Below are 17,358 nucleotides of genomic sequence, written 5' to 3' on the forward strand. Positions count from 1 at the left end.
TGTATGAAAATGCCTTGGATTTTTATTACAACTCTACAAGCACTGTTGACCTTGTACAACTTAGAGTGTGTATCGAGTTACAGTTTAAAATATGTTTATATATATATTTATTTATATATATTTATAAATTAATTTTAATGAATTATAATTAATTATAAATATTTAAATGTTTTAGAATTGACTGTAGCAGAACTCAAAGCATAATCATTCATTAATTCTAGGAAATACAGTGTCTTCCTGGCCAAGAAAGAATAACCTTTTCCAGCTTAAGTAAGTCAAATACTAGCTATTTTTGTGAGTGGCAAACACAGAGACAATACCATGTGAAAATAATGGTTTAATAAAAGAAACTACGGTAGACTACAAGAAACATCATAAAAAAATCAGCACCTCCAAATCCGAGGCCATGGTCCTCAGTCGGAAAAGGGTGGCTTGCTCACTTCAGGTTGGTGGAGAGATTCTTCCTCAAGTGGAGGAGGTTAAGTATCTTGGGGTTTTGTTCACGAGTGAGGGAAGGATGGAACGGGAGATTGACAGACGGATCGGTGCAGCTTCGGCAGTAATGTGGTCAATATACCGGTCTGTTGTGGTGAAGAAGGAGCTGAGCCATAAGGCAAAGCTCTCGATATACCGGTCAATCTACGTTCCTACTCTCACCTATGGTCATGAGCTTTGGGTCATGCCCGAAAGGACAAGATCCCGGATACAGGTGGCCGAAATGAGCTTTCTCCGCAGGGTGGCTGGGTGATCCCTTAGAGATAGGGTGAGAAGCTCGGTGACTAGGGAGGAGCTCAGAGTAAGCCGCTGCTCCTCCACATCGAGAGGGGTCCGCTGAGGTGGTTTGGGCATCTGTACCGGATGCCTCCTGGACACCTTTCCGGGGAGGTGTACCAGGGACATCCCACTGGGAGGAAACCCCGGGGAAGACCTAGGACACGCTGGAGAGACTATGTCTCCCGGCTGGCCTGGGAATGCCTCAGTGTCCCCCCGGAAGAGCTGGAGGAAGTGTCTAGGGAGAGGAAAGTCTGGGCACCTCTGCTTAGACTGCTGCCCCCTGCGACCCGGCCCCGGATAAGCGGAAGATGGATGGATGGATGGACGGATGGATGGACGGATGGATGGATGGATGGATGGATGGATGGTTGGATGGATGGACAGTAGGCTACACACACAACTAAACTAAGCAAAGATTGTATACAGAATCAATAAAGTGAAGAGAGTGAGAGAAGAAAAGAGAATGGCGAGATTAGAACAAGTTAACCACAACCTACGAGAAACATCAGAGGATCGGGGTCACCTTAAAAAGATTCTTGCATTGGTTTTTGTTTGCTCAACAAGTCCAGATGCAGGAGATTCTTGATGATTTTTCCAGGAGTGCGCTGAAGTGTTCGTTTGGGTTTTTGGGGTGGTCCGCGTAAAATCCAAAGAAGTTAACTTGAAGATGAAATTGCCGGAAGACGGATGATGGTGTCTCAAAGATGTTGAGCAAAGTTCTGACGTAATCAAAAACTTTTAAGGGTCCTATCAGTTCACTTCACACCTATTTGATGACGTGACCAATCTAAGATGACCTGGAGTCTTTGTTCCATCTTATCTACATTAAAACTAATGTCTCTTGGTGAGATTGCTCAGGGGAGCCGAGATGATAATGGCCTTTGAAGAGAACTGGTTTTAGGGCCGATGACAACGGGAGAGGGGGGAAGGTTTTCTGAGGACTGGGGCATACACCTGCAAGGATAAGGTGGCCATATCACATGGCAGAACAGTTATTAAATTTCAGTGCTGTAGTCGAATCAGCCAGTAGCTAACACTGATGCTAACTGGCGCTCAAGGTCGAGCAAACAGCGGCACTCAGCTCAGAACGCAGCCGAGCACAGGACTCTGATAGTGGGTGACTTCCACAAGCAACAACTTCCGATGTAAACAGGGAACTTCAGAACATTCTGATGAAACATAAGACTGCAAATTCACTTATCATTCGTGTGGGGAAGAATGATTTTCATACAGATCAGTCAGAACTCCTTAAGAAGGATTTCAATGAACTTTTTGAAACACTTAAAAAAACTGAAAGTTCAGACATTCATCATTGGACCACACCAGCAAGAGGAACAAACAGGTTTTCACGGTTGCTTGGGCTTATGGCTGCAAAGAAAACTGCAACGTAAAAGGGGTGAACTTCATTGACAACTTCAATCTTTTCTGGAGTTAGAGACAACTGTTTCAACAGGATGGACATCACCTAAACAAACTTGGTTCAAGAGTGCTAAACGACAATATCTACTTGTCCCTCCATCATCTTTCTGCAGTGTGTGGCACACACACATCTGGACAGTATGAATGACCACAGGACTACAGCCCCATTGACTCCCTGTGCCAATGCATTGATGAAGTAAACAGTTGAATGTGTTAAAACCTTCTTCAGTTAAACAAAGACAAAACTGAAGTCATTGCGTTTGGAAACAAAGATAATGTTCTCAAGGTGAACGCATACCTTGGCGCTAGGGGTCTAACAACTAAAAATCAAGACAGGAATCTCGTTGTGATTCTGGAGTCAGACCTTAATTTCAGCAGTCATGTCAAAACAATAACGAATTATTGTCAATTATGAATTGCTACAGTGTGATTATTGTAATTCCCTCTATGTAAAGCTTTTGAATAACCTAATTTTCCTTGCTTTTATTTTGTGATTATTTCCTCTCTATGTCAAGCACTTTGAATTGCCATATGTATGAAATAGCATTAAGTTGCCTAGCCTGTCAAGGCTGAGACTAAACACTAAAAAAAGTAGGCTACAGTTACTTTTGAGTTGGATGTTTCTGTTAATCATACCTTCACCTGTACACACACACAAACACACACACATCTCTCTCTATATATCCTAGAGTTAAAATCTGACTATATGTATGATAAGGCCTTATAGCTTATCACTGCGTGCACCAACAGATAGTTACTTTTGTTGCCCCGCAACATTCTGTTGTGACAGGGACTATCTTCTAAGTACGTGTACATTTAGAGGGTTATTGGGTGGGAAAGTAAAACAATGTGAGGTGGAGTACTACACGCTTTAAGGGAACCAACCTTAACCGTACATCCCATCATCTTTGTTAATGGCATCCCCTGCCGGGTCAATAAGGCAGTGCAACACAACACAATTCTTACCACTTCCTGTTTGGGATCTCTGAGTGTACACATCGGGCAAATCCATGGGCAAATCACGAAACGATTTCGCAAAGCTGAATGGTCTCAAAATGAAAACATAAGCACAGTGCTTACACCCTGACACAGATAAGGTATGTAACAATATGCTGGACAGCAGCTGATACTGTCACCCACGATGTGAATGCAAAACTATTAGGATATGTTCATCCCTGTTCTAATGTACATAAACCTGTCACTGCGGAAGACAGGCAGGTGCAGTCATTCATTTCAGTATGTTTCTCTGACTGTATCCTAGTTGTATTCTTGTTTTCCCCCATATAATATGTTGTTGTGAAGTAACGTTATTCTATATTTATCTCTTATATGCTGTCATTGCTAGCTAGCAATGCTAGTAACCGGCATTATGTTAACGTTACATGCATCAACAAACAAGCGCTCAACAACAGGAATTGTTATTTTTCCTCATTCGATAATTTGCTTCAGTAATGCTTTTTAATATATTGAACTAAACTAATAAATAAAGTACTAAAATAAATGGTTTTACCATTTTTTTTACGTAGTACCATCTTAATTCAATTTTTACCATAGGATCTGCAAATTAATGTATAGTAATTGGATATGGCAATCATTCAGTTCCATGGTATTACAATATAATACTATAACATGATATCACCGCATTGTTTTGTAAGATTGGTCTGTGGTTTAATTGGACCTTTATGGAGTTTATTGTGTATTTCTGGGACCTTCATTTTAGCTTAGGAGGCAACAAAATAACAGTGTTTAACAGGTCTCCTTCAGTGTTGTGGCAGCTTGCAGATCAGTAATGAGAATCAGCTGACTGCAGATCTGCTTTCATAGCAGAGGAAAGAGCGGGGAGGAAATTCATTTCAATTTGAGAGTAATTAACTCAGAGCCCTTGATTCTAAACACTTTTTGAAGCCACAAACTGATGCTGATGTGTTTGTTTATCTGCAGATCTCTTTCTCTTGTCTGTTGCAGCAGGGTGCATCATGCCGAGCTCCTTCCTGTGGGCTGTTGATGTGTACGGGAGGGTTTACTGCCTTTCCACCGCTGGACAGCAGTGGGAATATTGCCGCGATGCCCACTTGGAGTTCAAGCGCATCACAGCTGTGCAGCAGTGCTGCTGGAGCATCGCATGTGACCACAACATCTACCTGAATGTCCATGCCAGTGATGTGCCCATCCGCTACCAAGAGGAGACGTATGAAAACCAGGTGTGCTCAATAGCTATATACAGACTGACATGTAGGTCAATATATGTATGTGTGTGTGTATATACACACGTGTACTATCATTCAAAAGTTTGGGGTCAGTAAGAGTTTTAAAAATGTTTTTTGAAAGAAGTGTCTTATGCTCCTGAAGACTGCAATTATTTGATATTTGACATTTGTGAAATAATATTACAATTTAAAATAACAGTTTACTTTTTAATGTATTTTAAAATGTTCGAAGTTGTATTTTCAGCAGCCGTTACTCCAGTTTTCAGTGTCACAGGATTCCTTAGGAATTACTTTAATCATTCTGATTTGGATTTTTCAAGAAACATTGAAAACAGTTGTGCTGCCTAATAATTTTGTCGAAATTCTTTGATGACTAGAAAGTTCAAAAGAAAAGCATTTATTTGAAGTAGAAATCTTTTGTTACATTTCAAATGTTTTTACTGTCACTTTTTGACCAGTGTCCTTACTGAAAAAAGTAGAGGTTGAAAATATATATTAAATTTTACGATTTGTTCACTCACATTTATTCAAGGTATATGAAAATGTTATTACTTTTTATTTTACTTTTATGCCACATTACATTTAAAAATGTTTCTCAAAACCAACATGAATACGAAGAGTTAATTATTTGAACTTTGCACATGTGTTTTATAATAGACTTTATTGTAAACACTTTTTATTTTGTCATTGACTCTACAGCACCTGAAAGTGAATAAGACTCACTGTGTTTCCTGTTCCTTCTCAGAGGTGGAACCCTGTGGATGGCTTCTCGGACCGGCTGTTGCCCAGTGACCGCTGGCAGTGGAGTGATGTCACAGGGCTGAAGCACCAGCCTCTGGGTGAATTTCAGCTACCCTCTGACAACTGGGAGTGGGAGGCGGACTGGTACGTGGATGAAAACTTTGGAGGAGAGACCACTGAAAAAGGGGTCAGTATTGATGCCTTTAAGAGGGTTTTGGGGTCAAAATATAAATTTTTTTAATTGTTATTATTATTACTTCAGTGCTATAGTGTTCAGAAAAGTGACAAAACTTGTCACCCCCTTGTGGATTTAATTTACTTTATGAAGATTTACCACATGTTTTAATTACAAATGTGGTATTCTTAGCCTGGTTAAAACCAGACCATTCTCAGTTGTAACTGAGTTATGGTCTGCCAAAGCTTCATAGACAAATTATTTCCCATGGGGTGTCACCAACAGACGTACTGTAGCTCAAAAATGCCTCTGGGCGCAATTGGATAGACTTACAACCAATCAGAGCGATGAAGATGATGACGTATGCAGAGCGATGTTCATCTGTTATAGAACAACTTAGTTTAAAATAAGCGAGCAGACACTGATTAGCTACTTGCTATACGTTTATTTAAAATTAACAGCAAGACAGCTAGAAGTGAATGTGCTTTCCATTAAATAAATCACACAGTAACAAAACCTTAACAAAAAAAACGTTGCAATTTTGCAATTCGCAAACTGGGTGCCGGTGCGGTGAGACACACATGCTCGGGCAGATTCGGCTTGAAGTCATTCATCCTCGGATGCAGCATTGAAACAAAAAAAGCCGTGCACACACAGTCAAGCGAAATGGGGACTTGCACACCGAACGAGTCATTTTTGCCGCACGCACCTTCGCGCTTGTGCAGACGCGTTGAGTATAAACAAGGCTTTACTCCGTGTCAGCACATGCTCTGATCGGTAAAGGGGCACAGACCTCACCCGAATCATCTCCAGCAGTATTAGCTTCCAAAGCACCACTAACGTGCACCAGCTGGTGCTCCCGTCGAAGCTATCAGCCATGCAGGGGTGGGGCTCCAGTTTAAGCACCTCGGCATTAGTAACGATGAACGCAGAATTAGCGCGCCCACTAAAGCCGCTTTCCGACCAAGTAGTTACAGGAACTTAGTTATAGGAACTGTCCACTTCTAAACAGTTCTAAGAACTACTCTCCCCCAAACTCGGTTTTGCTGCTTGCGTTCGCACTGGCCAAGTGGATATAGGAAATGGTAGGAGGGGTAACACAAGCATGGCGACGGTCTTTATAGCGTCATCACTAGACGTAGCGCGGCCACATACAACAACAACAAACCAGCATGGAGGAGGCTAATAACGGAGAACGAACGGCGGCGTTTAAAGATTATGCTTGAGTTCTGTACAGAGAAACACAGAAGACGAAGGCTCCAGCGTAATATGATATTAAGTATTATGATGGAAGAAGATAAAAGAGCAGAGTGCAGGAGGCAAACAAAACGACGAGTAAGTTTAGCTAGCGTTAGCAATTAGCTGGTTGAATGGGTTATGTTTGTCTTAATCCTCGTTGTAATGTTTTGCAAAAACACACAGCGTATGGCAGACAGCACGCTACAAGTTCCGTGTTGACAGTGGGCATGACTTATAAGTTGAACCAATCAACGTAGACCTAGGGAAAGGGAACTAAAAAAGTCCTCGCTCTAGACTAGGTACTGAAAGAGTTATAGGAACTACGGTCTGAGGAACTAAAAAATCCCCAATTTAGTCCGGTCGGATCACGAGAAAAAAGGGTTATAGGAACGTTAGGTTCTAGGAACTGCAAAAGTCCCTCCGGTCGGAAAGCGGCTTCTGTCACTTTCTGGGCGCATAGGAAACTATTCCGGGGATTTCACCATGGGTGCTTGGCATAGGGTGCGTGGTCAGATGCAGACCACCCTGTCAATCGGTCATTATCTTTGCCCCAAAACGCCCCCGTTCTGAGACAGGAAGTTTGCAGTTTGCTCGAGAAAGGGGCGATAGAAGTGGTCCCCCCGTCCAATTTTGGACCTGAGACCCATCAACTGAGCGCTTCACAAGCGCGTTCAGAATGACAACGCTGAAGCAGATCCTGGCACAAGTTCGTCCCGGGGATTGGTGGATTGAAAGGACGCATACTTTCATATCCAGATAGTGACGCACCACAATACATCACTACTCCCATTCGAGTTGGATCTGGCCCCCCGCACCTTTTCGAAGTGTATAGACGTGGTGCTTTCTGCCCTCAGATCGAGTAGAATGCGCATCCTCAACTATCTGGACGACTGGCTGATTCTAGCCCACTCGAGAGATGTGCTAATCGGTCATGTGGAAGCACTGCTTCGCCACCTGGATTCATTGGGACTGCGCGTAAACAAACAGAAAAGTGTGTTCGTTCTGAGTCAGACTGCAACATTTCTGGGTGTATGTTTGAACTCTATGATGACGCGAGCCCATCTCTCATATAGAATGTATAGAGACAATATCATCATCTCTACGCCGTTTCAAACCAGGCAGGTCTGTGTCACTGAAGGAGTTTCAGAGGCTTCTGGGACTGATGCCAGCAGCTTCATCAGTGTGTCATCTGGGTCTGCTGCATATGCGACCGCCACAGTTCTGGCTGAAAACTCGAGTACCTCCAAGGGCATGGTCTTCTGGCGCATCACGGTTACTTACAGTTGTGCCTGCACTCTGGTACCGTCGAAAAACCCGGAGTTATTCAGCTCAGGAGTGTCTATGTGTATCGTGACGCGACACACGGCGATCTTGACGGATGCATCAACCTCAGGCTGGGGAGCGGTATGCATGGGCATTACGGACTCGAGTCTCTGGGCTGAGCTGCAGAGGAAGTGGCAAATGAACTGCCTGGAGTTGGAGGTGGTGTCACTAGCCCTCGAAGCTTTTCAGTCTCGTTTGGAGCAGTAGCATGTACTGATTCGAACCGACAACACGTCTGTAGTCTCGTACATAAATCACCAAGGAGGCGTGCACGCCAGAGCCATTTTCGAGCAGGCGGCGAGTCTCCTGCTGTGGGCAGACGGGCATTTTCTCTCTATAAGAGCAGCGCATATTCCCCGTGTCTTGAACCACAGGGAGGATATGCTATCGAGGAATGGGATTCCTCAAGGAGAGTGGAGGCTTCACCCTGGCTCGGCTCAAATGATTTGGGATTGATTCGAGAACACACAGAGGAGGAGAAGACATCTGTGATCCTCGTAGCCCTGAACTGGCTGAACCAGCCCTGGTTCACGGACATGAGGGAAATTTTGGTGGCCTCCCAGTGGGAAATTCCCCTCAAGAGAGACCCGCTATCTCAAGCGAACGCCATGATATGACACCCCATGAGCTCTTTGCCAGACTAACTTGCAGAGCAAATTTAAATTTGACGGAAGTATGGTATTCTTACAAAGAGTATACAAATCACACATACAGACAAACAAAACTAATGACCAAAATTATGTCAGTTTGGAGTGTTTTAGGGTAGTCAGTCAGTTCTTTCTTTTCCTCCTTTTTTCCCCCTCACTTTCTTTTTCATCTTCGTTTTATTTTTACTTTTTCTTCCTTTCCCTCTCCTTCCTTATCCCATTGCTACCCCCCCCCCCCCGTCCTTTTACCTTTCCTTTGTTTTCTTCTTTCTTCTTTTTTGATGCTTTAGACATGATTTGATAGACAATATATGGGTTGATATATCTCTCTCTCTGACAGTTTAAGGTGGAATTGTAAATTAATTATTGCTGTCAAAGCGATATCTTACATAAAGGTTTTTGTTTACATTATGTGTTTGTATATATATATATATATGTATATATAGTTATATATATATGAAGAGTTCAGATGCAAAAGCCTCTAAATGCCATTTGAAATTTTCTTCTTTAATGATGATTTTTATCAAGCTTGTATATGTAAGTTCAGTAATTTCACTTAAATGGCAATGATAATTACCAATTAATTGTTATTAAAGTGAAATTACTGAACTTAAATATACAAGTTTGATAAAAATCATCATTAAAGAAGAAAATTTCAAATGGCATTTAGAGGCTTTTGCATCTGAACTCTTCATATATATATATATATATATATATATAGTTATATTTATATGAATATAGATATATGTGTGTATATATATATATATATATATATATATACTGTATGTATAAATGTATACACACACTCAAATTTATATAATATATACAGTACATATATATATATATATATATATATATATATATATATATATATTAATGTATTAAAATTGTCTAAATAAACATGCTGTTTTACTTTCTGAACAATTTCAGGTAGTCTCATGTTCGGTACGGCGATGTGCATGACAGCTTTCACTGTGTGTCGAACTAAACTGGCAGTCTGAAAGACCCTTTAAGCCTAAAATAGAGCTCTAAATTACTTTAAGCCATAACTGATCTTCTGTGTGTTTTCAGGGATGGACATATGCCATTGATTTTCCAGCCGCTTATACAAAAGACAAAAAGTGGAACTCTTGCGTGCGTCGCCGCAGATGGTTACGATACAGAAGGTACAAGGCACAGGAAACATGGGTCATGGTGTGTACCAGTACAAAGGTTTTGGGAGCAATTATATATTATATCTTATCTTCATTGGCTGTCTTTAAACGTTGATTACAAACTTGTCTCTATGTGTCTGTGAATTTTATATGTGAGAGCAGATCCCTTCAGGGGAGCAGACAGAGTCTCTCCCTGACCCGTTTAATGACATCAGTTGTGGTGGTTGGGAGATCACCGAGGAGCCCAGAGGGTGTTTGTCTCTGTGGGCGGTCTCTCTGCAGGGAAAGGTCAGAACTCAGTTCATTCCAAGCTTACATATTGTACCATGTCCAACAACACCCTGTGCGCCTGAAATGTATTCATTTTACAATTCTGTACAGAGGGTACAGCATGCATTATTGGTTCTTGGAACACCTACAAAAAGTTGAATCACGTCCATTTATCCACAAAAAGTTTTGTTTGTACATTTGAGCAGGTGTGGTTCCGGTGTGACATCAACCACCATAATCCCGAGGGCTCCTTTTGGGAGGAGGTGCCCGTTCCAGGGGAGGTGGTGCAGATCAGCTGTGGGCCGGGTGACCTGGTGTGGGCTGTCCTGTGGGAGGGTAATCTGATGGTCAGAGAGGGCATCGGCAGAGATTGTCTCAATGGTGAGTGCTGTGGTGCAGTATATTCACTTTTGCCAAGTTACTATTTGTAACCTTAATAAATGTTTTTGAGTAGATAAAGTATTTCTATCCCTTGTCTATATTTAATAATATTGTAATCAAAGGGTCATCATGGGTCACAGTGGAGTCGCCAAGCCCTGAAGCTGGAGCCGTACACGTAGCTGTAGGTGTGAATGTAGTGTGGGCTGTCACTAAAGATCATAAAGTAAGTCCTATTTTATATAGTTACACTTGCACATAGAGTTGGGACCAAAATCTGGGACCATTAGTAACAGTTTGTTTTTCAGCTTTGAGCATTTCTTTTCATTATAAAAAAGTGTATTATTCATTCATATTGTGTTATCCATTCTAGAAATTTAGCAAAATCTTACATATTAGATTAGATTTGATATAAAGATTAAATATCTAGAGTGACAGTAAATACATTTATACGAAATGTTACGAAAGATTTCTAGGTCAAATAAATGCTGTTCTTTTCATTTTTTTTTTTTTATTCACCAAAGAATCCTGAAATAAAAATGTATATTTCAGCATTGATAATATTTCTCATGATTTTTCTGATGGATCATGTGACACTGAAGACTGCAAATAGTTTATTATTAAAAATTAGCTTTGCCATCACAGGAATAAATTAATTTTTAAATGTATATAAAAATAGAAACTGTTCTAATAATATTTCACTATAGTAATTCTTTTTGCTGCATTTTTTTGATCAATAAGAGTCTTCTTTCAAAAACATTTAAAAAAACAATTACCAACCCCAAATTTTGAACTGTTTTGGACTTTTTTCTTTGTTTTGTTGTTACTTAGCTTTTTTCTCCTCATCTTCTTATTTCTAATAGGTCTGGTTTAGACGGGGTGTGAATTCCCATAATCCTTGTGGCTCTGGTTGGATAGGTATGGTTGGAGAGATGGTCATGATCAACGTGGGCCTCAATGACCAGGTCAGAGATTAGTAATGTTCTGTCTATGGTTTACCTTATTAATTCATGACTCTAATGTACTTTTTCCATTGAATAAGCATATGGGTGGTTCACCCTTAAAGGGGTCATGAGTCATGACATGGATTTTTTTTATTAGGGCCTAATTGTTTTCCTAAGGTAAAAAAATATTTTCCAAATTTCGGGTACTTATGGGGCTGTCAACATGCTCTACTCTTGAAACTTTGCACACACATTGGAATCATCGGTCATTATTTTTTTATTAACCCTATTATTTAACTAATTGTTAAAGTTGATGTAAATATGATGTTTGTTAAAGTTGATGTAAATATGATGAATTTAAAGGCTTGTACAGACTAACCAAAATGCTTCGTATTGCCTTGTCATGTGCAACTACATATTGCTCGAAATAAACAAATAAATAAATAAATAAAATAAATAATTATATAAAACTATGTTGTCAGCGCACTACAAATAAACTGGTTATATGCCTTTATTTTTGTCATTAAAATGGATAGAAACAGATCCTAGTTTAATTATAAGGTTAATAAAAATATTTTTTAAAAACTTAAAGATAAAATAAAGAGATAAATACGAATGAACTTACAAAATTTTGAGCTGCAAAGATAACTTCACACTCATTTTAAAGTGACCTATATAACATCCTATGACACGAAGTCATGGATGTGTCTGTGGTAGTTTATAATCAAAGTGGCACAAGCCGCTGCAGTAAATGTGGCGTATTCAAACGATTTTGAGGTAGTTCTTTTATCCACTTTAAATGCACATTGCCCGTTGTCAGCTATATATATATATATATATATATATATATATATATATATATATATTAGGGCTGTGCAAAAATTAATTGCAATTAATCGCATCCAAAATAAAAGTCTGTGTTTACATAATATATTTGTGTGTGCTGTATATAATTATTTTGTATATATAAATACACACACATGCATGTATATATTTAAGAAAATGTGTTATTCATTTATAAAATATTTATATTTATATAATATAGATTATGTATATATATATATATATATATATATATATATATATACAGAATTTAAGCGCAAATAATTCTTAAATATATACATGCATGCATAGGTATTTATATATACAAAATAATTATATACAGCACACACAAATATATTATGTAAACACAGACTTTTATTTTGGATGCGATTAATCGCAATTAATTTTTGCACAGCCCTAATATATATATATATATATATATATATAATGTATTTTTGTAATTTGCCTTGTACAAAGACCAAGAAGATCTCATGAACCCAATTAAGCATAAAAATCTTAGCCATGAAAACTTTCATATGGATCAATGTATTGATTAAATGAAAACGTTATATGAAAATGGAAACATATCACTCACAAATATGCAAATATTGGTCTGTTAAAATAACAGATATTCTGCTATATTCATGTATTCATTGGAGTATGTGTTTCTAGTGAGAATTATAAGTGCTGAACCCATTTCAGCAGTTATTACACAGATCTCTGAAGGCCGATGTGACTCTGTGTTCAGGTGTGGGGCATTGGTTTTGAAGACCGGGCGGTGTATTTCCGTCAGGGTGTGACTGCCAGCGAGCTGAGCGGGAAGGCCTGGAAGCTTGTGTCTGTACCCAGAGATAGTGACCGTTCCCATTCAAGCGCCAGTGCTAGTAGCCTTCAGAGGTTAGTTAGCTTCAGTCTTTAGCCTGTGTAGAATAGATATACGTATATAATGTGCAACATGTGTTGCATTTAAAAAAGTCACCACCAGGTGGTGTAAATCATTCAAAGAGGACTAGAGTTTGCTTTCTTTATTTAAATCAGTACTGCACACTTAAAATAACAATAAACTGATTAATTTCTTGAGAAAGATGTTTCTTTTTGGTCTTTTACCACCTAAAGGAAATGGAAAAAGATCATTTATTAAGTATGCATTGTCATACAATATGTGACTGAAATTTTCACTAAATGTTATGTATTCTTTTTTTAAATAGCAATGTATTGTCATATGTGACAAAAATAATATTTAGATTTTTTCATTAGTCAGGTATTCTTTTTTTTAAATAGAAAATAATACAGTGATGTGAATAAGTTTGGACACCCCTGCTAAAGTTGCCTAAAAAGAGGAATAAAAAATCATCATTTGGATATTGATCTTAATGCCTTAATTAGAAAAATGAGGAAAACTCCAACCTTTAAGGACACACATTTTCTTTGTGAATGAATAATGTATCATAAATAAATAAATGTTTTTCCTTAAATACAGGGTGCATAAGTCTGGGCACCCCTATGTTAAATTCCCATAGAGTCAGGCAGATTTTTATTTTTAAAAGCCAGTTATTTCATGGATCCAGGATAATATGCATCCTGATAAAGTTCCCTTGGCCTTTGGAAGTAAAATAGACCCACATCATCACACACCTTCCCCCACACCTAGAGATTGGCATGGGGTACTTTCCATAAGATCATCTTTCAATGCAAATCAAACCAGCTATTAGGCTAACTGAAGTAAAACTCTAGATGTGGTGGAAGGTGTGTGATGATGTGGGGATATTTTAATTCCAAAGGCCAAGGGAACTTTATCAGGATGCATATTATCCTGGATCCATGAAATAACTGGCTTTTAAAAATAAAAATCTGCCTGACTCTATGGGAATTTAACATAGGGGTGTCCTGACTTATGCACCCTGTATTTTAAGGAAAAACATTTATTTATTTACGATACATTATTCATTCACAAAGAAAATTTGTGTCCTTAAAGGTTGGAGTTTTCCTCATTTTTCTAATTAAGGTATTAAGATCAATATCCAAAAGATGATTTTTTTATTCCTCTTTTTAGGCAACTTTAGCATGGGTGTCCAAACTTATTCACATCACTGTATTTATTTATTTTTTTTTTCATTAAATGATAGGTATATAAAAGTGTTATAATGACAGTTTTTCCATTGAGTTCTTATTAGAGGGGCTACAGGGTTCCCACGGGTCCTTGAAATCCTTGAAAGTCTGAATTTTTCTTCAAGCCCCTGAAAAGTTTTTGAAAATAAACATACAAAGATACAGGTCCTTGAAAGTGCTTGTATTTATTTTGTGCAAGAAATTTGTTCTGGAAAAAATTCCATATAATGCCCTCTGCTCCGCTAATATGTTATTTAGCCAACACTTTGTAGCCTATCCATACTAGCTTGCTTGATTTACGTTAGTTACGCGCATCTATGCTTTACGTTAATTGTTTCCAGCGTGAGGTACTTTGTGTTGTACATCGCCATGATGTTCACTTACGCAAAACTAACAATATATCCTACAACAAGTAACACGATGTAACCTTGCTCTCACTTGAAATGTGTTTCCACATTAAGTCCTTGAATTTGAGGGTATTGGACCTGGAAAGTCCTTGAATTTGAAGTTAACCAAGGTGTGGGAACCCTGCTAAAAAGGTTTATTTATTTATTAAGAAGGATTAGATCATTTCATTAGATGTTCTCTTAATAAATTGGATTGATGGATATTAAAAATGGCTTTGACATCACAGGTTAAAATGTATAATCATTTGAATGCTTTTGACTATTTTTGATCAATCAAATGATACAGAAGTATCAATTATATAAACGTGTCTCAGTGATTCCAAACTTATGATACTGTACATGTTAACACTCTGTCACTACACCTCGCAGCGCTGGTTGTTTCTTTGGTGGCGAGGTGCGTTTGGAGTCCCAGGCATCAGTGTTGAGTGATGCGGACCCTGAGACTGAAAAAGCTGTGGGTGGAGTTGACCCATCTCTTGAAATGGGAGACAGCCCTAAACCACGCATCCCCAAAGTGACCAGTGACAGCTTCATCTCTGAACTTGTGTCTGATCGCGAAGGCCAGATCAGTCGTCGTGACGTCCCCCCAGCTGGCCCATCTATTCCTGAGGAGGATCAGCCAGAAAAAGAGGTAGAGGACAGGGCATCCCCAGCCCAGGTTCTGTCTCCTAGCCAATCAGGTGGGCTGAACCCTCAATGGAGCAATGTGGACCTGGAGGAAGCCCAGACGCACCTCTCGCCCGGACCTGGAGGAGTAGACGCAGCTGAAACCTGCAGCTTGTCCTCTGTAGCAACCTATAACTTGGCCCTAGAGGAGCCTTATGGGCCAGATGAGCATCCAAAATGGGCTTGGGTCAGTGGCGGGGGATGTTTGGTCGACTGTCACTCACAGCTCAACTGGTTCCACTCATCTACATCCACAGGTCAGCTGGGTCATTTGTGTATAATATAATCTGCGTAATGGAATTGAATGATTCACTTTGTCCCTGACCGTGTCAAATTGTCTCCTCAGCCCTGAACTCCTCCATGCAGGCCATGTCTCTCTCCATCACACCTGCTCAAACTGCAGCATGGCGTAAACAGATATTCGAGCAGCTCAGCGAGCGCTCCAAGAGAGAAATGGAGAATTTCATGCATTATGAGCAGGCCATTGAACAGGTAGTGCTCAAACACCAAACGGTTCACCTCATCTGATCTTTGCATCAATACTAACCAGTTTTGTCATGTTTTTTTATTTATTTTTTTATTATATCTAGACCATCATTGATATAGCAACAGTAAGTGTCCATACTAGTGCTCCGAGAGTTAGTCGGAATAGTAAAAATAGTTGGTAACACTTTTTAATAACTGCACGCTATTAATTATTTGTTAAGCATGAGTAAACAGTTAAACAGTAAGTCATTAATTCAATGTATTTTCATACTTTGTTAATGATCAATGAATAATTTCTAAATGAAGTATAGCTGTGAATGAAGAGTTGTCAGTCATTCATAAGATCACTTAGAAAGTGTAAGTAAATGTAGTTATAAAGCATTTAATAGTGGACAGTTTACTATTTTGTGAGCTCATCTAAAGTGAGGACTATTCATGCTTTGTAAAGCATTTATAAAGGAGATTTAAATGTGCATAAATCTTCTAAACAGTAAAATGTAACTAACACAACACAGTGATACAGAACATAGAAATATTTAACAGCCTTTATATCTCCTTTATAAATGTTTTAAAAGGCATGAATAGTCCTCATTTTAGACGAGCTCACAAACATAGTTAACTGACCACTAGGGTTGCGTATCGCGAATCGAGTATCGATTGGAACCGGTAGGCTACTAACTTTTAGTTTTTCCCGGAATCGTTCAAAAGTTAAAATTTCGATTCCTAGTTTCGATATTCACAGTCCGCCGAGCGGAAAAAGAAACCGCTGAACAACACTAACGAAGAAACGTCTACCGGAAGTGTTGGCATAACCACACGAGTCGAACATGAGTACCTTACGTCGGCGGTCCAAAGTGTGGCTTCACTTTTCTAAAAATAACGAAATCTCGGCAAAATGCAAAATTTGTGACAAAAGGAGTATTTTTACAGAAGGAGTATTATTTCCTTCAGAAAGACCGTTGGTTAGCAAGGTTAGCTAAACTTTTTTGACCCTGCCTCTTAAAAGAATCGGAATCGAGAATCTTTAGGAACCGGAATCGAAACAAGGAATCGGAATCAGAATCGTTCAAATTCAAACGATACCCAACCCTACTGACCACTACTAAATGCTTTATAACTACGTGAATTAACCCTGAATTACAGCATAAATACATGTTAATAAAGCATGTTAACAATGTCTGAATGATAAGATGTATGAATGTACATTTAAATAGTTTATTAATCATTTACTTAAACATTCTAAGTAATCTTATGAACCACTGACAACTCTTAAATAACTGCTTTAGGAAAAATGCAATTCATTTAGAAATGATAAATTGATCATTAATAAAGGATGAAAAAACAATTATTAAACGAATTATAGGAATGCTTTTAAATCGAGAAGAAAGCGTTTATAGATGTATTTGTAAATTGCTTATTATACTGTATGTATGTTAATGCTTTATGAATGATGAATTAACTGTTTACTCATGCTTAACTAATGATTATTAGCGTGTAGTTATTATAAAGTGTTAAAGCAATCAGTTAGTGGCACAGTGGCCCTCAGCTAGGTAGAACTGAATATAGTTCCCCCAAGAAAATCAGAATCATTTGATAA

The 17,358-nt window shown here is 38.8% G+C and overlaps 1 protein-coding gene across 3 annotated transcripts in view; it reads left to right on the top strand.

Annotated features, from left to right (window-relative positions):
• The first annotated feature begins 2,990 nt into the window (after window positions 1-2,990).
• tecpr1a (tectonin beta-propeller repeat containing 1a) overlaps window positions 2,991-17,358 on the top strand; it is a 33,571-nt gene continuing 19,203 nt past the window's right edge. Inside the window, exons 1-11 of one of the 3 annotated variants that reach the window (XM_039688110.2) lie at window positions 2,991-3,290; window positions 4,159-4,394; window positions 5,146-5,328; window positions 9,597-9,719; window positions 9,842-9,967; window positions 10,156-10,330; window positions 10,453-10,553; window positions 11,191-11,292; window positions 12,842-12,990; window positions 14,979-15,532; window positions 15,622-15,767. In XM_039688110.2, coding sequence (XP_039544044.2) covers window positions 4,170-4,394; window positions 5,146-5,328; window positions 9,597-9,719; window positions 9,842-9,967; window positions 10,156-10,330; window positions 10,453-10,553; window positions 11,191-11,292; window positions 12,842-12,990; window positions 14,979-15,532; window positions 15,622-15,767 — 1,884 coding nt within the window. In that variant the 5' untranslated portion in view covers window positions 2,991-3,290; window positions 4,159-4,169. Of the gene's footprint in view, window positions 3,291-4,134; window positions 4,395-5,145; window positions 5,329-9,596; window positions 9,720-9,841; window positions 9,968-10,155; window positions 10,331-10,452; window positions 10,554-11,190; window positions 11,293-12,841; window positions 12,991-14,978; window positions 15,533-15,621; window positions 15,768-17,358 lie in introns of all 3 variants that reach the window. The other 2 variants (XM_039688111.2, XM_089121854.1) reach the window with 2 other exon arrangements.

This window comes from Pimephales promelas, chromosome 17, assembly GCF_988280905.1.
Source record: "Pimephales promelas chromosome 17, fPimPro1.hap1.1, whole genome shotgun sequence".
NCBI lineage: Eukaryota > Metazoa > Chordata > Actinopteri > Cypriniformes > Leuciscidae > Pimephales > Pimephales promelas.